Raw genomic sequence first — 22,958 nt, 5'->3', positions numbered from 1 at the left:
ATCTCCAAGGGAAGGCTGTTCCATAGACAAATGCCTATATAGAAAAACGTGCTCACCGCAGTACTGTTTACTCTTGGGATTTTACAAGACATAACACTAGCTCTGGTATTGTAACTTTGTTGGTTATAGACCATATCAATGTGGTTTTTCATATAACCTGGGGCACGATCATTTAAGCAACAAGCCCACCACCAGGAACTCCTGTATCCCTATGTGGGTCCTAGGGGGGACATTCAGCATATACATGATAACATTATTTTGCATGACCTGCATTCTCCTGCATTCTTTTTTTCAGCTTTTCTGATAGCCCACTATAACAAGCAGAGCAGGCGTAATCAACGTGACACTGAATCAAGGTTGAGACGAGCAGTTTCTTAACTTTGATGTTAAAACATCTAGTGTTACGATAAACATTTCTTTGCCTTTTTTTTGCAGCAGCAGCAATCAGGCCTCCAGAAAGGGATTGATCTAGGGACACACCAAGATAAGTTACTTGTTTTAGATTCAATCTCCTTGCCTGCACAGTTTACCTTTATCTTGTCAGCCCTAAGCGATCTACGTTTTGTTCCAAACAAAATCGATTCAGTTTTTCCCAAATGTAGCGACAATTTGCTGTCAGTCAACCAATCTCTAACAAAATGCAATTTCTTACTCAGTGTCTCCTCTATGTAAACTACAAGCATTTCGCTACACTCGCAATAACATCTGCTAACCATGTGTATGTGACAAATAAAATTTGATTCGATTTTTATTATATCCTTCCCTGATACCAGTATGGCTGAATCATCAGCATAAAGCAAAAGTTGCACTTTACTGTATCTGGCATATCATTAACGTATATAAGGAATAGGAGGCCCTAAAATGGATCCCTGCGGTTACACACAGGATATTTCTTTGACCTCTGACAGAACATCACCAACATTACAAACTTGTGTTCTGTTGGTCAGATAAGACCCAAACCAATTCACTGCAACATCATTTAGACCCAATCATTGTAGTTTCATCAGGAGAATATCATGGTCCAGTGTCAAAAGCTTTCTGCAAGTCTAACATGACCYTACCTGTATAGTTCCCCTTCTCACTTTCCTGCTTGATGTGGTCAAAAAGGTGGATAAGGCAAGTATCAGTGGAATGAGGTGTTCTAAAGCCAGACTGGAGTTCATAAAGAACTTTGTGCTCCGAGAAGTTATCCCTCAAGTTGATTAAAAACAAATCTCTCAACAACTTTGGATAAGGTGCTGAGGATCGACACAGGCCTGTAGTTTCCTACATTTGTTTTACTGCTCTTCTTGTGGAGTGGAACCACCCGGGCTGTTTTGAGATCCTTGGGAAATGTACCACTACTAATAGAAAGGTTTACAATATGCGTTATCGTTTTAGCAGTGACACAAGCACTATCCTTTATGAATCTTGCAGGAAGGTTATCCAGCCCAGTTGCTTTGTTTGTGCTTATTAAGCATAGTAGATTAGAAACGTTGTCCTCGGTTACCATGCACAGCACAAAAAAAAATAATTGTGATACCTTTGCTATGGTAAAAGTTGTTAATGAAAGACTGGCCATAGTGTCCAGAGCAGGTAGGTAACTTCTTAACCAGAGATGAGGTTATAGTGGTAAAAAAATATATATATAATAATTTGCAACCTTTTCCTGGTCATAACATAAAACATCATCAATATCTAGGCCAATACTACAGGATTTTGCCTTATGGGGAATTTGAGCCAATGTCCTTTAACATTTCCACAGTTTACAAGGCTGATGTAAGTTGTCATTAACAGCGTCTATGTAATGTTGGAATTTGGCCTTATCCATTTTGTATCTTGCCTGGTTTCTACAGTTAATATAAACATAATAATCTGGTTGTAGATTTGTCCTTCTGAATCTGGCCAGGTAGTGATCCCTTTTCCTTATGAGGTCTAAGATGTCGGAAGTGATCCATTTCCCTGACCGCTGTTTGATTCAAATTTGTTTAAATCGGAACCAGAGTCAGACAGCAACAGATCTTTAAAATGATAACAAGCTTGATCGACAACACAGTTTAGTACATGAGACCAATCAAAAATATATGTACATATTCTTATTCATTCCTTTACACTTGTGTGTATAAGGTAGATGTTGTGAAATTGTTAGATTACTTGTTAGATATTACTGCACGATCAGAACTAGAAGCACACGCATTTCACTACACTCGCATTAACATCTGCTAACCATGTGTATGTGACCAATAAAATTTGATTTGAAATTCCAAATACTTCTACAAAACGTTCCTTTGAGTATTGTTTCATAGACAGTACCTTCATGTATTTATTACCTGGCTCTAGTAGCATTTTGGATTTCTTACGAGTACAGTAGGTTACTGTAAAACCAATAGTTAAGACTGCTGACTGACAGACATTCTCTTGGTCTGATACAATAATCAAATCTAAAGTTGATTTACTGTCAATACACACCTGGGTTGGCTCAACAATCAGTTGTTTTAGTCCAAATAACTGATTAAAGTTATACAGGGCATTTACTAGTGTACTTTTCTTGGGTGATAACTGCACATTCGTATTAAAATCGACAAGCAGGATACATTCCCTATCGGCCAATACATTGTTATTCGTAGCAATTAAATTCAAGTAAATCATATAAATGATTCTGCTTAGGAGGCCGATAGCACAGACCAACAAGTATAGGACGACATTTAGGAAGAAGTATATCTATCCATGCAACCTCAAGACCATCCGTTTACAGATCTGAACCAGGGTTAAAATGCCTAGTAAAAACACACGCGCCGCCACCGTTTCGGTCAATTCTATGAATGCTATAACCCGGCAGCTCAACCTCATGGTCCTCAACAGACCCGTCGAGCCATGTCTCAGTCACTGACCCGTCGAGCCATGTCTCAGTCACAGCAACTACTGCAGCCCGTGAGTTAGAAGCGAGGAGTTTAAATTCCTCTAATTTCGTCAGAAGGTTCTATGCGTTCACATGGATAAAGTGAAGCCCTCTCCGATTGAAACAGTCAAACATGTAATTTTCTGTGCCAACTGCTGTATATAATTAAGCAGTAAGTCCTGAGGGGGTGTGGTATATGGCCAATATACCACGGCTAAGAGCTGTTCCAAAGCACGACGCAACACGGAGTGCCTGAACACAGCCCTTAGCCGTGGTATATTGGCCATACATCACAAACCCCAAAGGAGCCTTATTGCTATTATAAAGTGGTTACCAACATAATTAGAGCAGTAAAAAATAAATGTTTTTCCATACCCGTGGTATACGGTCTGATATACTACGGCTGTCGGCCAATCAGTACTCAGGGCTCGAACCACCCAGTTTATAAGTATGTATGTAACATGTGTCTACGTGTGTGTGTGTGTGTTACCTGTTCATAAGTGAGACACTGCTCAGTGAGGATCTCTAGTAGAGGTGCAGCGTTGCTGTCCCTCCTCTTGAACATCTCCCTGACGATAGACAGGAGGTTCCAGATCCCCTCAGGCTCCCGCCCCCTCAGAGGTCTCAGCAGACACGCCCACTCTGCCGCAGCCGGTGGCTCCGTGGATGACAGGTACATGGAGTTGACGTCACTGCACCGGGAGGGAAGACCCGCTTCAAAGATTAGCAAGTATATTTCCACACACACATACTCTTTCCTCTTCTTAAAATACCCCACTTCGATCATGCATGTCTCTGCTCTCTTACCTGAAGACCACAGGAGAGGGGCCACAGAACTTGTGCAGCGTCTTCTTGATGTTGTCACTGAGCGTGGACTCATCTAGATACCAAGTGCTCTGGTCAGAGGCCGAGGGACCAGCAGTGGGGTCTGTACACAGAAGGCAGGGAGTAAACAGAAAGCCCAAGAAATACAATACAACAAATGTAAATAACTGTTTTTAGCTGATATTTGTGAAACATCCCATCTGAACAACCCTACAGCGTGCTCTAAGCACATAAGCATGCAAACGCCTTAAGTGCAAATGGTCAGAGATGGGGGTCTATCTAGAGTTGAGGGTGTGAGAAGCAACTCCTCATATTGGTGGTGGAAGTAGTGGGTTACACCCCATACAACGAATAAAAAGTCCTTTGACTTATTATTATCTCCAACCACATTATGAACCCATGTGAGATGAGTAGAGGCTGCCCCCTGCAGGAGGCAAACAAAAGCACAGACAGCCAGGGCATACCTGGAGCCCCACACACTGTGTTGATGGCTGTGGACTGGGAGGACAGGAGCTCATCCAGGAGCCTCTGGGCTGTGGGCAAAATCTGAAGGAGAAAAATAACAGAAAAGTTTGAATGAGTATGATAGAATCTGCTTCATATCAGTTAATGAGGAGTTATAAAATCAGTTTCACCATTGGTTCAGGGGGGGGGGGGGCTACCTGTTAAATCCTAACTTTTTAACACAAGGCTCTAATTACAGCTAAGAAATACAATTGGCCTTAGAGATGAGTAACATTACAGTGAGCAACACTTCCCTACTGACTGCAATACATAAAGAGACAACACAGCTACTGTGTGTTATTTATCGCAGTAGCACAGACAAAGGGAGTATTGAGACTGGGCCGGTTACGGGCTGAGGTCAGCTACCGCTACAAACCTAGCCACCGGGAGGTAAAACATACAACACTGTTCTTACACTCAACTAAAATCTATTTTTATGACTAACTTGGTGAACTTAAGTACATAAACCACATTATCTAATAGTTTTTGGAAAGTCTAAAAAAGGGATTGAGAAATGTGTCTGGGATTCAACACAGTGTTGCTAGTGCTAATACATACAATCTAGCCAACTAGTGTGGTTCGACAGTCTTACCTGTTGGGGAAGCTCGCTGATTAGGTACTGGGCAAACTTCTGCAGCTGGTCCCTCTGCAGCCGGGACAGGGACTCCGACACGGGGGCTCGCAGGCACACTGCAGACGCCTGGCAGATAAATACAGGGGTGACAGGCATTAGCATACATTTAGGATCTCACCGTACTCCGTTTCCTGTTCACGCAGTGAGTTTAAATGCAGATCAATCAAATATAAACAGATCTTTCAAATATAAAACTGTAGGTGTGCAACAAACTTCAAATTCACAATCATTAACTGTTCAGTAACCATACTGTACTTACACATTGTTAACAAACAAGAAACATCGAGCTGCCATCTCCCTCTTCACAACCAGAACTCCCACACTATAGTAGGCTGGTGGCCCCTGGCCTAGAATACTTAGCTAGCTGTGACCATGAGGCTGTGGAGTGGTCTCTGCTGTGTGATGACTTTATTAAGACTGCAGTGAGAGTGCTGCCTACTGCTTAGCTATACCTTCTGCTCCACTGTGGAGCAGGGCAGAGATCCCCCCTCATTTGCAAATGTAAGAATGTGGCCCATGCATAATACATGGTGGAGAGATGGGCCAGGCCAGGGTTTGATGATTAAGGCTTATTCTCTGGTTGGCTCTCCAGAAGGTCATTAAAGGGAATATGGAATGTGGTGGGGGGGTGTGGTACAGAATGAGACACCACCACCACAAGAAATTACAATATACCTCACATTAAAAAAGACTAGAGGGGAAAAAGAGGGGGGGGGTAGTCTGCTGCTACTGTGTGGTGAATGGGATTGGAAACCCTCGGGATTCCTGGCCCAGGATGGAGACCAGAAAAAGGAACGCACACTCCTCCCTAACCCTCAAACTTTTAGAAGCAGTTACTCAACTTTTCAGTGAAGCTCTTCTATTAGAATGTTCTCTGACCAAAATATTTCATTAGATGATGCTTCTTCAGAGAGTGACGTTAGATGTAACAGTTCTTTAGGGGTGTTCATGTAAGTTGCAATACAAATTGAACAGTCAAGAGTTCTGGTCTGCAGCGTGTGTGTTCAGTATTTATCGCGTTGGTCTTCTGGAGTGGTTTCGTAATGTGGAACTAATTGAGTACTGTCAAGTTGCACTGTGTGCGTGCCTGTGTGCGCGCGCACATGCGCCCTAGTGAGAGAAACAGGGAAGACTCAGACTGTGGGTTCAGTTGGTGTCTATGAAAATGCACACTTTGATCATTTCCTGTTGAAACCACAAGGATGTGACTACATTCTGACACACTGTGTGAACGTGCGCTCAGGAGACAGACACAAGACACTGAATTTTAACAAATATTTTTAAAAAAACTGGTCATTAATAATGGACTAGGTCAAGCCCATCTACAACCAATGGCTCCCATTTTAACATAACCCCTCAAAACTGCAGTAGTGTGTCTGTATTTCTCATAATACCTGTAGAAGCATTCATTTCAAGACATCTCAATATTCGATATCCAATTCATGAGAGGGCAGTGGCAACTCGTGAGTTACAAATGACATCCGTTGCGTTCTAAAACAGATTTTGGAATAAGTGCCCCGCTTAGTATTTAAAGTGATGATATGGGTTTGGTCACGACAAAATGGCACCTCTCATGGCTACAGAGTGAGGGGCCTGAATTCATGGAAATGGCTAAGCATAACATAAATAGCACAGCACACCTATTTGGGCCTGAAAGCTGCTCATTCATTTACAGTCAATCCACCCATTCAATACAATAATGGCTAATGAGGGTCCATGTGCACCTGATAAAAGGTCACAAGAAAGCTAGTGTGTGCGCTCACACGTGTCACAGAACAGCTGACAGTATGAAGTGGGCGAAAAGACGGGGATGGCTATGGGAGACGAGGCGCTCTCCTGGACTGACGGTTACCGAGCGAGATAGAGAGTTGTTTTCCAGAGGAAAATAAATATGAGGATTGAGAGTTCAAAGTTCATTTTCCGATTCTGATCATGATGGCATAATCAGCAAGGCCAAGGGTTCATATGATCTCAGTACATCTGGACAGAACTTCAAAGGCTGAACTGAGCCCACACACACACACGTTCCTGCAAAAAACACACACACCCCATCAGACCCTGCAAGACCCACCTCGACTGTGATATCTAGGAGAGTCGGGTGGGGTGTTTACCAACAAAACTGATGGGTGCGCAACTACGAGGTAAAAACAGACAGGGTTGGCTTACAGTCAAAAGATTCTTGATAACATTTAAGTTATATTTCYTCTGCAAATGTTAATTGAAAAAATAAAGACATTTTCCCAATAAGAACTTGTTTGTCTTCAAAATAAATTGTTACAGTTGTTGGTTAGCTGGCRAGCTAACCCTAGCCATCTTAGCCTAGACAAGAGTCAAAACAAGACATGGTATTAAGAACAAATACAACTAGCTGAAACAAGTCATCTACAATTCACCGCACAGCAGCTTCTAGTCGCTGTTGCTAGATATCTATGACAATACAGCCTTTTAACTCAAGAGTTGCGCACAAATTATTGTTGGGACGTTGTCTACCCGTCTATAGGCTATGGCTTGTCTGTGCCAGGTTTGGGTAAAAGCTCCAGAATTGAAATGGATTTGACTGTAGTCACAGTGCTACACTAACACACATATACTGTCTATACTACAGCACAAAGGTGTACAGTATAGGTGTATTCATGCAGTAATGCCTTGTGTGTGTACTCTAAACTCACGTTGTGGATCCTGAAGAGGCAGAGGGCCACCACGTGGGCGCACCACTTGGCCCCGGCCCCGCAGGTGCAACTGCAGGAGGTAATGCGGCAGCGGTCAAACATGACAGCCACATTGTACGCCCCTTTTGATTGGCCAGCCTGGGGCGATACCACGGTGGCACTGAGGTGGAAACCTGTGAGAGAGAGTGCAAGAGAAAGAGGGACAGAGAGAAAGACAGAGGGAATAATATCAGCTCTGAAAGGTCAATCTGCTTGTCTGTGTCAGACAATGAGACTGGAGAAATGGAATGAGAAAGTGTTATTATGATGAAGTGGGCCAGGAAAACTTAGAGTGCTGGGGCTGACACTAATAGTGAGCCAGCCATTGGCCGACATTGTGCAGCAGTAAGGGCTGCCAGACAGGAAATGAAAGGCAGTTGTATTTCCATGCACACAGAGAGACTAGGAGATGGGAGAGAGAGGGGGGGAGGGAGAGAGATTAGGAAGGTTGGCCAAAAGCTTTTACCCGCTGGACAGCAGCCAGCATTCTCCTGGTGAGGCCGAGCCGGCAAAGAGGAGTAGGAGAGGGAATGGGATTAGAGGAACAACTCAGCGTAACTATTCCAGATTCAACACAATAGGCCCCCTTCAGAGAGCGGAGCTCTGTTCCAGTCTTTCTGCTTCTCCCTGGCAGTCTAACGCCTCCTCCACCCCTAACCTACTTCCCTTCCCCTACTACTTCCACTGAGAGACGTGGTTTCCATTACCTCACAATGAGCTCTAATGCTTTTCACCTAATACAGCACTGAATGACTTACCCTGGGCTCACAGGAAAACAACGAAGTACACCGAGAGCAGATAAAGAGAAAGCGCTTGCTTTCAAAGATGGTTGTTAACGTTTTAAATCAGAACCCTTGGGTCATTATGGAAGTCTTTGAAAAAGACACATGCCCCCCGAGGTTTAATACAGTGGGAAAGGTTAGATATCGGCTTTCACTTAACAAGCACTTTAACATAACTTACAGTGGCAAGAAAAAGTATGTGAACCCTTTGGAATTACCTGGATTTCTGCATATATTGGTCATCAAATTTGATCTGATCTTCAGTCACAACAATAGACAAACATAGTGCTTAAACTAATGTCTATATTATCTATATTGAATACGCCATTTAAACATTCACAGTGTAGGTTGGAAAAAGTATGTGAACCCCTAGAATAATGACTTCTCCAAAAGCTAATTCAAGTCAGGAGTCAGCTAACCTGGAGTCCAATCAATGAGACGAGATTGGAGATGTTGGTTAGAGCTGCCCTGCTCTAATCAAAACACTCAACATTTGAGTTTTCTATTCACAAGAAGCATTGCCTGAACCATGCCTCGAACAAAAGAGATCTCAGAAGACCTAAGATTAAGAATTGTTGACTTGCATAAAGCTGGAAAGGGTTACAAAAGTATCTCTAAAAGCCTTCATGTTCATGGTAAGACAAATTGTCTATAAATGGAGAAAGCTCAGCACTGTTGCTACTCTCCCTAGGAGTGGCCGTCCTGCAAAGATGACTGCAAGAGCACAGCGCAGAATGCTCAATGAGGTTAAGAAGAATCCTAGAGCGTCAGCTAAAAACTTACAGAAATCTCTGGAACACGCTAACATCTCTGTTAACGAGTCTACAATACGCAAAACACTAAACAAGAATGGTGTTCATGGGAAGACACCACGGAAGAAGCCACTGCTGTCCAAAAAAATATATATACACTGCTCAAAAAAATAAAGGGAACACTTAAACAACACAATGTAACTCCAAGTCAATCACACTTCTGTGAAATCAAACTGTCCACTTAGGAAGCAACACTGATTGACAATAAATTTCACATGCTGTTGTGCAAATGGAATAGACAAAAGGTGGAAATTATAGGCAATTAGCAAGACACCCCCAATAAAGGAGTGATTCTGCAGGTGGTGACCACAGACCACTTCTCAGTTCCTATGCTTCCTGGCTGATGTTTTGGTCACTTTTGAATGCTGGCGGTGCTCTCACTCTAGTGGTAGCATAAGACGGAGTCTACAACCCACACAAGTGGCTCAGGTAGTGCAGRTCATCCAGGATGGCACATCAATGCGAGCTGTGGCAAGAAGGTTTGCTGTGTCTGTCAGCGTAGTGTCCAGAGCATGGAGGCGCTACCAGGAGACAGGCCAGTACATCAGGAGACGTGGAGGAGGCCGTAGGAGGGCAACAACCCAGCAGCAGGACCGCTGCTGCGGGTATTTCCAAAGCGTTCACATACTTTTTCTTGCGACTGTATAAGCATAAACCACTGAGCCACTGTTGAGCAGTGCATAAAAGGGCATTTCACTGTAAGACTTTTTGATCCTAGCTGGCATCTCAGTGATGTTGAAAGGACTGGATTAATAACCCAATCATTAAGTAGTATGTCCAGTGTGTTGGGGCAGGCTGCTTGGCTTGTGGTTAATCCTAGGTGACTATTGAGGTGCCCCATGTAATAGCAGGTCTATATGCACTATATTTCACCCGTGGCTTCATTCATTGACCTGGGAAATGTCTTAAACGGCACAGTGCAGCAGCATTCCTACACTACACCAAGCTCTCTTTCTACTAATGAACTGGCGGTTGGCAAAGTCAATGGCTAATGATTAGTGATAAATATAACCTGACCGGGAAAATAAAAACAGTAGCAGCCACAGTTTTTCCTGATCAGGTTACGGGTCAGGATAAACTCTGGGCCCTAGTAATGAGCAGTGAGAGTGGCTTGCTCTATCTGAACTCTATCTGTCACAGCTGGTGAGTAAGGCTCCGTTAGGAACGTTTAGGGTCATTAAAGCTCCTGTAATCCCCACACATCCTGCCTGCCTGCCTGTCCGGCTGCTCTAATCCGGTCATCTGGGATGAGCAGAGAAATGCAGCAGTTCCACCAGGACCCCACACCACTGAGGTGGACACAACATCTGACCTGGTAATAACCCTCAACTATATAAATTCTCAACTCGTTTTTTTGAAGCCCAAAGGGTGAGTGTGTGGCTGTGGCACAAGCCAAACAATGTGTGACCAGGACGACTTTATGGAGGTTTGTAGGAGGTTTAGAGAGTTCAGCCTTCCGTGCTACTGTTTTCATAGTGCTGAGATGGTATAAGTGAAGGCCACTGCTCACCTATCTGCAGAGGGTCTTTAACAGCCCTCATCCTGTACAGCTGCTCCCCTCGCTGGAACTCATCTGGGCTGCCGTTGGCCAGACACGAGTACAGCCTGCAGAGGGAMATCCACAGAGAGAGGGGGATGAGATCAGAGAAAAATAAAGACACATTAACTTTTCCAAATACTATGTCACCTCTGATGTTGTGCCAGCCATTTGTATGAGTTGTATTTGTGAGTGGTCCTGCGTATTTGGCGTTTGTGACTCTTGGAACTTTTAATGGTCTAACTAATACCGCCTGGTGATGTCAACAGGCAAGCAAAAACTCCAACTATGCAAAAATCATGCTGATTAAAAGGTCCTGTGTAAATTCTCAACCAGTAACTACCAGGAAATAACACTGATCTCATTTTACACTTTTACAGTGTAAGTTTCAGCTGGTGTACAATATGATACYAAACACAGTAAAACAGAATTTTGACTGCAATGGGCCTTTAACAACATTCCCACAAAAATCGCTGAATATATTACGGAAATCCGAGACGATCTCTGATAGATCTCAGAGCGTGTGCGCGTATGTCCAGCCTTACCGGATGTCCTCCTCGTTCTCAGGGAAGCTCCAGTAGGCGATACGTAGCTGCAGCTGCTCAGGGACAGGAGGATAGACCTTCTCCACCACCTCAAACGGGATGTGGAACGCCACCTGCTTGGCTGAAAGCTCCACCAGAGGGATGACCTGACCATCTAACAGACAGACAGACAGAGAGCAAGAGAGAATACATTTTTCTGCCATCAACCATATATGGAGGAAAGAAAGCAGTCTAAATAAACTGATGGCTGTGGTTCAGCTGGTCAGAAGCCATGGTAAACCTATCAAAACATTGCCTTGCTGCAAGCCTCCACACTTTCAACTCATGGCCCTGGCCTGGACTTCTACATGACTAGGGCCCAGAGTTTTTCTTGACCATGTGAATTGTCCAGGAATAACCATCAGCCTTAGTTGGGAGGAAAAACCTGGGCTCCCATGTTACAAGTCAGTACACGTGGTCAGGAAAACCTGCTGGGCCTGTTAAGGACTTCAAGCTCCCTTGGTCTCTCAGAGCACAGAAGCCTGCAGCCCCTTCAGGAGCCTGTCCTGTCAGCCCAGGAAGGGTTTGGGTTTCCTGAGGGGTTCTGAATGCACACAACCCATTCTCCAAACACTGCACTCTTCAAAAGCTACAGAGATCCTGAAAAGAAAACYGACACTAAAAACATCCTAGACAGTTTCCTACCCAGAAACAGCCCCATCTTCAGCTGGCTTGGACTGTAGTGTTGACAACTAGGAAACCATAAGGTCAGCCACATTCCATAAAAATTGCAAATATAAATCTTCATCTGTAATAATTATTACCATTGCAGCCTTGCAATCTAATTCATCAGGAGACTTATGCTAACGAAGAAGCATGAGGGAATGGCACTGCAATCCATCTAGTATATTCTACAGTACCTGTAGACTTCCAGTCATTGCGCTAACGTCAGTTAGCATTGGCTCGCACTAGTTAACTACCTAACTTTCTTCATACTGTAGGCAGTCATAAAAAATGCTTAATTGCCAGATTCTCGCAGTATACCTTTAAATAAACCTACCACTTGTGGGTCATTCTCATGAAACCATTACAATACCATGGCAGTAATGATTTTAAATATAAAACATGTAATTTAGTAATATAACAAAATATCATAAGATAGTGTTCTCTACCTTGGACAAAGAGTAAWTTCAACATAGGAATTCATTATTTTTGTATTTTATTGCATTTTCTGCTGAAATTCTCATTAGCGCAACGCATCCAGCTATGAATGTATGTTAAACAGAGAAAAATAAAAAAWWWAWAAAAAWTAATGTTCTACATGTTTTCAAATGACAGAAAAATAATTTCATGAATATTCATGTATAATAATAATGAAAAAAATATTGGAAAAATGAAGTGTCCATGACTGATGTTCTCATCCTCCGCAGCATTTTTAAAAGACTGTTTACACACACAGAATTTTGAATAAAGTTTGATTTTGAAGCAACACATCTGCCAGTACCTTCAAGATGGCTCCAGCAGATCTCTTTATATTTCTCCAGTTAAAAGTTAAAACATTCTCTTACTGCATACACGACAGTATTGATTATCATTACCGATACAGGTAGTTTTACACATTTAGAAAAACGTTAGATTTAACATTTTCTATGAAAATATACTTCATTAATGTCTAATTATGTACATTGAGTAAAAATGTGCTTAGTCATCATGTCTTCTCTATTGTTAGCAAAACATGCTAAGGTTCCTCATCCTTCGCAACACCATTCTCACTTACCGCTGCAATTTAAGGCCAGTTGCGGTAGAGAGAACTTCTGTTTCGGTAATGAGAATTTAATCATACAGACTATATTTTTAAATATAATTAACTATTATTTACTAACTGTTAATATTTTGCTTTATGTCCTGTTTAATTGCAGACAGTCAGCAAGTGACAAAAAGAAAGCTTTAGCGAAGGCTGACAAAATTCAGAGAAAAAGTTTACACCAACCCAGAACTGCTGGAAGACATTAGCCAATAACAGCCAGAGAAGACTAATGTGCAAACTTGTTAGCCGCTTCCTTCATCTCCACTGTAATAAATGGGAAATCCAGAGAAATTCGGTAAAAGGGCCAGATAATCCGTAAGAGAGCCTTAACAGACACTATAGCAAATCTTCTAAGAAGATTTATGTCTGAGAATCCAAGGCACAACCTTTCCAAGGCTCAATTCTTTAAATTTAAGCCATTTTGGATTGGCCAGCGAAGAGTCAGACAGAGAAACATGTGCTTGCAAAGCACAAGAAAACTTTGGCTTGAAGATAAAGAAGCTGCACCAGCTTGGGGGTCATAGAAATATCATCCCCAAGGGACAATGTACCAGTGTGTGCCAGTGTGTGTAGTGACAATGACATGTGCTGTTCTAAAGTTTTTGTATGTGTTCTTTGTTTTTAGCCTGTTTGTTATGTACTTTTGAAGCACTGCAAAATGAAATTGATTGAACTTGAATCCATGATTGTGCCAATATCTCATTTATCTTCTACATTAAATGTTTTTAACCATACCTCAGTCTTAGTATACTTATTATCATTACCGAAATCATCAACCTCATTACCAAAACATATGTATCARTACCGCAACAGGTATTCATTTTATGTTAATTTAATGAAAGGAAAAATAGTAGTTTGCTTTTAAATGCAAGCATGACACTTTTTTTTAATATGTCAGGTTTCAATGAAATYTCAAAAATATTAGGTTGTAGATTGCGGAAGGTGTTGCGGTACTGAGAGAAAGTCAAAATCAAATAAAAATAGAAGTAACTGTGCATGACTGTTAACAATCCATTTTTAAAAAATGTGAAAATGTATTAGCTTTCCTAATGGTCTTGACGTTTTCAGACCATTCAGGTAATGAGATTTGTAAGGACATGTTTTGGAAAATATGTTAAAAGGTGTTAAATTATTAGTAAATGTTTAAAATTAATGCTCAAACAGGAATTAAAGATATACTTCTCCTTWATGCAACCGTTTTTTATTTTACCTTTATTTAACTAGGCAAGTCAGTTATAAACAAATTCTTATTTTCAATGATGGCCTCGGAACAGTGGGTTAACTGCCTGTTCAGGGGCAGAACGACAGATTTGTACCTTGTCAGCTCGGGGATTTGAACTTGCAACCTTTCGGTCCAACGCTCTAACCACTAGGCTACCCTGCCGCCCCTGTGTTAGATTTWAAAAAAGCTTTACAGCAAAAGCACACCATGTAATAATCTGAGTACAGCGCTCAGCCACCAAAACAAGCCATACAGATACCAGCCATGTTGTGGAGTCAACAGAAGTCAGAAATAGCATTATAAATATTCACTTACCTTTGATGATGTTTATCGGAATGCACTCCCAGGAATCCCAGTTCCACAATAAATGTTTGTTTTGTTCGATAAAGTCCAAATACCTCCTTTTTGTTCGCGCGTTTTTATGTTTTTATCATAAATCTTCAATAATATTCCAACTGGACAATTCCTTTGTCTTTAGAAATGAAAAGGAACGCAGCTCGCTCTCACGGTCGCACGCATGACTTAGCTCATGGCATAGCTCATGGCATTCTGCCAGACCTCTTAGTCAAACAGCTCTTATTCGCTCTTCCTTCACAGTAGAAGCCTGAAACAAGGTTCTAAAGACTGTTGACATCTAGTGGAAGCCTTAGGAAGTGCAATCGGACCAAATTTACACAATCTTGGATAGGCAATTAATAGAAAATCTACAAACCTCAGATTTCCCACTTCCTGGTTGGATTTTTCTCTCAGGTTTTTGCCTGCCATATGAGTTCTGTTATACTCACAGACATCATTCAAACAGTTTTAGAAACTTCAGATCTACTAATAATATGCATATCTTAGCTTCTGGGCCTGAGTAGCAGACAGTTTACTCTGGGCACGCTTTTCATCCGAACGTGAAAATAGCACCCCCAGTCATAAGAAGTTAATGGGGTATTGGGATATACACCGAAAATAAAGTCTGAGGTTAACGCAGGCTTAGGAGATCTTATAAATGTTCTACTATGAGATAATATCAGTCCGTTAAGATGGATGACCTTTATGTGCTCAAAATAAGTCAGTTGATAAGTCGCTTTCAGAAATGGAACTACATTAGTCGCAACATTTTTCACGCCACAATACCAACGACGCAAACTAGTCTATGCTGCAGTCCGCCAAAAAGCCAGTTAGCTTAGTTAGCTTTCTGCTTATCAGCTTGAACAAAAACGCAAGGATGGTATTTTGGTTTGCTCCAGGCTGCAACCATCTCTCTTCAGCAGGAAGATGCTAGTTTTTTCAGTTCCCAGACAATGTTGATAAGGTCTGTCTGATAAGGTAAAACTAAGCCTGTTAGCTAGACAACAAAGGCATGCGATTTATTTTTTACATGTTAGCACATCGTTAGCGTTTTACTTGTTTTGATTACATAAATGCTTCAAAATTCACAAAAAGTGATGTTATGTGATCAGATTATCTAATAGAACAAAACTTTTAAGATCTTCTAAGCCTGTGTTTACCACATACCTTATTTTCAGCATTTATCCAAAAAGCCTAAACATAAAAAATAAAAACAATATTTCCTCATAGGCTTTGGCCAACGAGCCATGGCAGAGGTAGCCTCTGTTAGTACCTACAAAAAGACAGCATTACTATTGCTCTCTATTCCTCTCTCATGCGGTCTGTGTGTATATGCGCTTCGGTCTGTGGTCAGAAAGAATAGGCGCAATGGATTATGGTCATTGTAATTAAGTTCAGTGCAGAAACATGGTAATTAAGTTCAATATTTGCCTAATGAAAACTACAACTTCCAAGCAGCCCAGCGTCCCACATAGCTCTTAGCCTAATTTATCTTGTGAATGATTTGATTTCTCTCTAGAGAAACAACGCGTTGAGCTCACAAAAAAAAACTAAATAAATGGAATTAAAGTAAATGAACAGACATCGGTCAATTTTGTTGTTTAATAACTTTGGGGAAAGAACAACATTTTGGTTAAATCGCTCAGCATTACTATAAACACCTGCTCCCCTGTCCCCACCTGCCCCATGTAAGCTACAAATAGGAAGGAGAGCGAGGGAGAGAGAAAAATAGGGGGAGCCCAGTAACAGCAGCGAGGGTACAGTAACAGAGTCTCACAGAGTCTTTGTTGCCATCCAGTCATTGCCAGTTGCATGGTAACTAACTCCTTACTGACCAATCAGGAGAGAGCAGGGGGGTGCCACGCTCAAACAGCTGTTCCATTGTAGAGTGGTGAAGGATTGCTGCTCACACACATGCCCAGTAGGTTGTGTGCTTACTGTCTCTCTCCAGTCTGTGGTTAGAAAGAAATAGATCAACAGAGCCAACAGATGCATAGTGCCTAACCAAAACCCTAACCATACCCTACATTTTGAGCAATTGAGATAAATGTTAAATAAATACATTTATCTCTAACTCGGCAAGTCAGTTAAGAACATTAAGAACAAATTCTTATCTACAATGACAGCCTACCTCGGCCAAACCCTAACAATGCTGGCCCAATTGTGTGCCGCCATATGGGACTCCCAATCACGGCCGGTTGTGATACAGCCTGGAATCGAACCAGGGTCAGTAGATATAAGCTAGCCTTCAAGGTGTAACCTTCAGTAAAATCTCTTACTGATCTCATTTTTGGGGGATCTGACAGTGACTTTAGATTAGGATTTTGAGGTTTGGCAACTCTATCATGCAAGATCAGCAGAAATACGCAGATTGATCAAATTGGGGGTTGTATTACTGAACCACAATCCCCAGCTCTGAACTGAATGACCTGCACAAGACAAAGCCCTCTATACAGCCCACAACTGACTCCACTCCACCCTTCCCCTACCACTCCTTAAACGTAAACAAACAGGCCTGACCACACACACACCCTCCCCCAAACTCCCCTAGTTGAGGCTTCTAATAAATATTTCCCCCCCCCCCACCGGTTCCTTACTTGCTTGTACAACCCACACGGGTCGGCTCTCTGTTTACCCCTCCCCAGCTGCCGTCCAATAAGCCAGCTCAGAGAACTCAGCTGAGACTCCAGGACCCCCACTCACACACGGACCCCAGTGTACAACTCCACCCACACAGCCAGGCCGGCCAGCATTACAAATCATTGACAGATTAAGTCACTCCACCAGCACTATCCTCAAAGAAACCAAAGTTTAAAAAATATATATATATGAGAGAGAACAAAAATAAATGCAACATGCAATAATTTCAAGGATTTTACTGAGTTACAGTTCAAATAAAATKTATGCCCTAATCTATGGATTTTACATGGCTGGGCAGGGGCAGGGGTGCAGCCATGGGTGGGAATAGGCCCACCCACTGGGGAGCCAGGCCRAGCCAATCAAAATGTGTTTTTCCCCACAAAGGAGCTTTATTACAGCCCAAAATACTCCTTAGCTTCATCAGCTGTCCGAGTGACTGGTCTCAGATGATCCCGCAGGTGAAAAAGCTGGATGTGGAGGTCCTGGGCTGGCATGGATACACATGGTCTGCGGTTGTGAGGCCGGTTGGACATACTGACAAATTCTTTAAAATGACGTTGGATGTGGCTTACGGTAGAGAAATTAACATTACATTCTCTGGCAACAGCTCTGGGGGACATTCTTGCAGTCAACATGCTAATTGCATGCTCCCTCAAAACTTGGCATTGTGTTGTGACAAAACTGCACATTTTAGAGGGTCTGTTTATTGTCCCCAGAACAAGGTGCACCTGTGTAATGATTATGCTGTTTAATCAGCTTCTTGATATGCCACACCTGTCAGGTGGATGGATTATCTTGGCAAAGGAGAAATGCTCACAAACAGTGTTGTAAACAAATTTGTGCACAACATTTGAGAGAAATACGCTTTTTTGTGCATATGGAAACTTCTGGGATCTTTTATTTCAGCTCATGAAACATGGGACTAACACGTTACATGGTGCGTTTATATTTTTGTTCAGTAGTTATGCATGTCACATACACCAGATGTGTGCAGTGAAATGTGTAGAAAGAAAGGGGGATGTAGAAAGAAATTACATTATGCAAGTATTATGGAAACTGTCCTGCAAATAAACTAATGGGTTATCATCAATGACATCACAGCCAATAGGCCTAAATTAAATGAGGAATCAGTGACAWGGGCAGCCAGCACTTGCGCTCCCATTGGCAAAGTGTCCCATACTGATGAGTTCAGAGCCCTTTGAGGACTCTCCAAAGAATAAGAAGCAGAGCAACATGGGCTGTTGTTGTGCAGTCAACAAAATGGGCTTCATTCTGAGAGAACAAGCTTGCTATGCCTCAATTCTGGGAAAATGGTATCCTAAGAAGGCCATAATATATAAAATGCACACAGCCTAAATGATCAATGGTCAAATGATGACAGGACAACCAACAGGAAATTAGGACCAAATTAATTATTTTTAACTAGGCTACACTGATCAAAGCGGTTAACAATTGTAGGCCTACACCATTATTCAAATTTACAATAAAAGGCACTACTTCTTCATTGGCTGAGCAGCATTTAAAGTGATACAGCCTCTGCAAAAGTCAGTGCATTCATAGTTCTTGCACTTCGCGGAGCAGCGCAGAGCTGTTGTCAAGGAAGTGAGTTTGTATTTATATAGGACCTCCAGCCCTCACCTACCGTCAACCAATCATGTCAATGTGGAGCTATACAGATCCCTCTGTATTGTTACAAATTTTGAGAGTCGCACGGTGATGCAGTACAGAGCTAAATTTGGCCTCTGCGTGCTGCCAGAGGCTCCGTAATTTTGTCACACCAACCATACAGTGCCTCCGACCACATTTTCGGATCAAGCATAAATTTGCTCTTAGTGAAGATAATGTGCAATATTACATTTTATAAATTACTTTGGAGATTGATGTGTAGTCACATTGACATATCTTGTTAACTTTCTATTCTGAAAGCAGGCTAATGCATGAGTGTAATGTTTGTTTGAAATTTTCACAAGAAAAACACTGACATCAAAGACAAACAACAAATTCTGATTCAAGACAGGTGGATCCAGATGGATCCAGACAGGCAGGTGGATTCAGATGGATCCATCATCACAGGTACTTTAAGTAATGAGAGAAAGGAGAACCCATGCTGGCCACCACACAATGTTATTTGGCAACAGGCATCAAGTGGTTTTAAGTGGTCAAAGGTCAATATGAGGACACTGAAAGTGTAACAAGAGGATGTGAGTACGAGTAATAGAATGTGTATGTTTACCTTTAATCTTAACTGTAGGAGAGTTTGGTCCACCAGACTGTTTTCTCCATCCCCTCCAGTTCTGACACAGACTCTCAGCTTCTGATATGAAGGAGCAGAGCGAGTCCTCCTCGAACCGGTCAGAATCTTCGAAGGAGAACCTTTCTCCGTCTTCCCACTCGGCGAACATTAGTTCCATTACATCCACTGTAGGCTATATAACACAGGATTCAAGTGGACTGTACAATAGCCAAGGCCTTCCGTCAAAGGATTTAAAAAAATAAAAGGGTGAGCGTGGCCCACCACTGACAGGCAGCAGAAGGAAAGAACACTTCCACAAGTCTCCAGTAAAAGTTGGGGGAGGGGTGAGCGCAACAACCAAAACACTGCTGAGAGCTCACTGTAGTCTTGCTGGCGAGCTACACAATAAAACAATAATATCCATTCTCAACAGTAGAGGGAAAAAATACTTTGTCACGAATTGTACCAAATTAGTATTCAGTATATCTGGAAAAGAGAGGCACAACTAGGGCACACAATGACTTTTMTTTTCATCGTTCTTACAAAGGCCTTGCCATTTAGGGTGATAACTTATCTGAGACACCGTATATCCATGTCGTCTGAGAAAGTTGATCCTAGTCCGGTAACAATTTAGTTTCTGTCCCCTACCACCACACAGTRTCGAGTTGGACTGTTTCTGCTTGACTGTCTAGTTGAGTGGACAGTACTTCGAGGGAGAAGACCCCCACTCACTTACAAGTCACCCATAGACACATATTGATAGGGTTCTTATCTAACTAATTTTAATAAAACACTTTCTACATTGGCTACGATTAACCCAACTCGTCCAATTAAATATTGACGTCAACTATTGTACTTTAAAATTAAATCTACATAAACGTAACTTGTTTTCCTCCATTTCCAACCTCCTCGATGAATCAGCTGTGCTACACACTGCCCGTCTCGAGACAACCGGACATAATGTTCCAAAAGCTTGCAAGCAATACAACCTAGCAGGCCTATTTCATTTCCCCTGTGGATAAAACGTGAATAAAATAACAAGTGAAATCCAGATAGAATAAMAGACGGTAGTTTTCTTTGACAGACACTCACTACTCAAGCTTGAGGAGCTGATAGCTTGCTAATTGCTAGCAACTAGCTAAACTATCTGCTAATGCTAACTAGCCAGCTAACTACAGTAGTAAGCGAACACTGGCCAACAAGAGTAGGTTGCTAAATCAGCTAGCTAACATCTTAAAAATACAAGAGTCTCGATTGTCATTATTCACAATTGTTGTCGCTAGGAGTTCTAATTTGTGGGAAACATCGTAAAAATTAGCGAATATTCTTTCAAACACTGTCTCTGGCAGGATACCCTTGGTCCTAATCCATGTCTCAAAGCCCTAGCTAGCTAGCTACAGTAGCACCCGCTCCAACAAGGGCTTTGGTGTTTGTTTACCTTGACACCTTTAAAGACCTACACATCCGTCAAACTTGACTGACTATACTATTTTCGAGCAACGGTCTTCGGTAATGGTGCACGGTTAGTTTTATATTTGTTGGATTGCACATCTACTCTATTAGCTAATAGACTTGACTCGAATTTATTTGCCTTTGTATTTATTTATTTTTTTAAAGCTTCTTCGCTCGAGCCCCACTGGTTCCCGATGACTCCGAGTCCYGATACTGCAAAAAATATTTAAAAAATACCCTTATTTTCTACTGACACCGGTAATCCTACCGTTCCCACGTTGTGTCTTTGAGCCTTCTAACGACACCGGGGTCCCTCCAAATTGTCTCAACAGTCCCCCACTCTTCCACTCTCCCTGGTCGGGAAGATGGCTCTTCTGCTCTCGTTGGCTTCAGCAAAGCTTGGCTGTTGCCTCTATCAGCTGATTTTAACTTCAGCCTCGTTTTCGCTAGCGTCAAACTCTCAGCTGGCTGTACAAATCTTGGCATAGGCGCCACCAAAATTTACCCTTTTCACAACCCTATCCTAACTACCACTCAGATTTCAGAGTGGTCAATAATTGTCCTTTGGACAAAACTCAATTATGATTCTCTGCATTCATGGCCTAATTGGTTTTGACAACTTTATATGCTGAAAGTATGAATGCAAAAAGTATGTTATGTTTCAGCCTTCTGTTATTTTGCTAATGCCTATGCAGGCGGTTGTTACATGCAAACCATAGATYAGCCATGTGTTCACTTGCCATGTGTATTTTGCTTGTATACTTTGTATATTTCGTATTTATATATAGATGCATTCTATTGTACTAGGTACTGATTTATCGATTTGCTGATGTATTTTCTTGCCCAATATGCATTCAGGGCTCGACCCAACCAGTTTATAATAACATATACTGCCTGGTGATGGCACCTGGTGTAACCGATGTGAAATGGCTAGCTAGTTAGCGGTGYTGCGCGCTAATAGCGTTTCAATCGGTGACGTCACTCGCTTTGAGACCTTGAAGTAGTGGTTCCCCTTGCTCTGCAAGGGCCGCGGCTTACTGTGGTTGATGTGTGCAGATTTTCTACTAACTGTAATATGACTTTTTCTGAACTTTCGCCGGACCTGCCAGCGTGTCGTCAGTTTGGATTGTGTACTAAAACGCGCGAACAGAAGGTTTGGACATAAATTATGGACTTTATCGCAACAAAAACAAACATTTATTGTGGACTGGGATTCCTGCGAGGCTTTCGCATAACGATCATCAAGGTAAGTGAATATTTATAATGCCTATCTTCTGCTTCTGTTGACTCCAACAATGGCTGGTATCTGTATTGGCTTGTTTTGGGAGCTCTGAGCGCTGTACTCAGTTATTATGCATGTGTGCTTTCTGTAAAGCTTTTTTGAAATCTGACACAGCGGTTGCGCAATTAGGGAGAAGTTTATCTAAAGGTTCCATCATTAAACCCATGTATTTTCATTCAACATTATTGATGATATTTTTCTGTAAATTGATGTGACTCTCGCAAAATCACGGATGTTTTGAAGCAAAACATTACTGAACGTAAACACGCCAATGTAAACTTGCGATTTATTTTGGATATAAATATGAACGTTATGAACAAAACATACATGTATTGTTTAACATTGAAGTCCTATGAGTGTCATCTGATGAAGATCATCAAAGGTTAGTGATTAATTTTATCTCTATTTATGCTTTTTGGACTCCTCTCTTTGGCTGGGAAAAATGTCTGTTGTTTTCTGTGGCTATGTACTGACCTAACATAAGCGTTTGGTGTGCTTTTTTTTTCCTTTTAAATCTGACACGTTGGCTGGATTCACAAAAACCAAGTGCAGCTTTAATTTGGTTTTATTGGCATGTGTGATTTCATGAAAGTTACATTTTTATAGTAATTTATTTGAATTTGGCGCCTCTGCATTTTCACTGGGATGTTGGGCCATGCGGGACGCTAGCTGCGGGGGGGGGGGGGGGTGGAAGCTGTTGGCCGGGGTTGGGGTAGCCAGGAGGAAAGCATGCCAGCCGTAGAGAAAATGCTTTATTGAAATTTTTGTTTATCATGGATTTA

General features: G+C 41.9%; 1 protein-coding gene across 14 annotated transcripts in view; it reads right to left on the bottom strand.

Moving 5' to 3' along the window:
* Nucleotides 1-21,303, bottom strand: part of LOC111978640 (zinc finger SWIM domain-containing protein 8) — a 37,550-nt gene extending 16,247 nt beyond the window's left edge. For 11 of the 14 annotated variants that reach the window (XM_024008825.2, XM_070448475.1, XM_070448478.1 and 8 more), the window contains exons 1-8: nt 19,443-21,302; nt 11,226-11,379; nt 10,654-10,748; nt 7,511-7,683; nt 4,800-4,907; nt 4,168-4,249; nt 3,686-3,806; nt 3,369-3,570 (exon numbers count right to left, since the gene is read on the bottom strand). In XM_024008825.2, the coding sequence (XP_023864593.1) occupies nt 3,369-3,570; nt 3,686-3,806; nt 4,168-4,249; nt 4,800-4,907; nt 7,511-7,683; nt 10,654-10,748; nt 11,226-11,379; nt 19,443-19,620 (1,113 nt within the window). In that variant the 5' untranslated portion in view covers nt 19,621-21,302. Of the gene's footprint in view, nt 1-3,368; nt 3,571-3,685; nt 3,807-4,167; nt 4,250-4,799; nt 4,908-7,510; nt 7,684-10,653; nt 10,749-11,225; nt 11,380-19,442 lie in introns of all 14 variants that reach the window. The other 3 variants (XM_070448477.1, XM_070448479.1, XM_070448468.1) reach the window with 2 other exon arrangements.
* Nucleotides 21,304-22,958: the final 1,655 nt, after the last annotated feature.

This window comes from Salvelinus sp. IW2-2015, linkage group LG18 (assembly GCF_002910315.2).
Source record: "Salvelinus sp. IW2-2015 linkage group LG18, ASM291031v2, whole genome shotgun sequence".
Taxonomy (NCBI): domain Eukaryota; kingdom Metazoa; phylum Chordata; class Actinopteri; order Salmoniformes; family Salmonidae; genus Salvelinus; species Salvelinus sp. IW2-2015.
The sequence above is the reverse complement of the archived record's forward strand: the minus strand, read 5'-3'. Positions and strand labels throughout refer to the sequence as shown.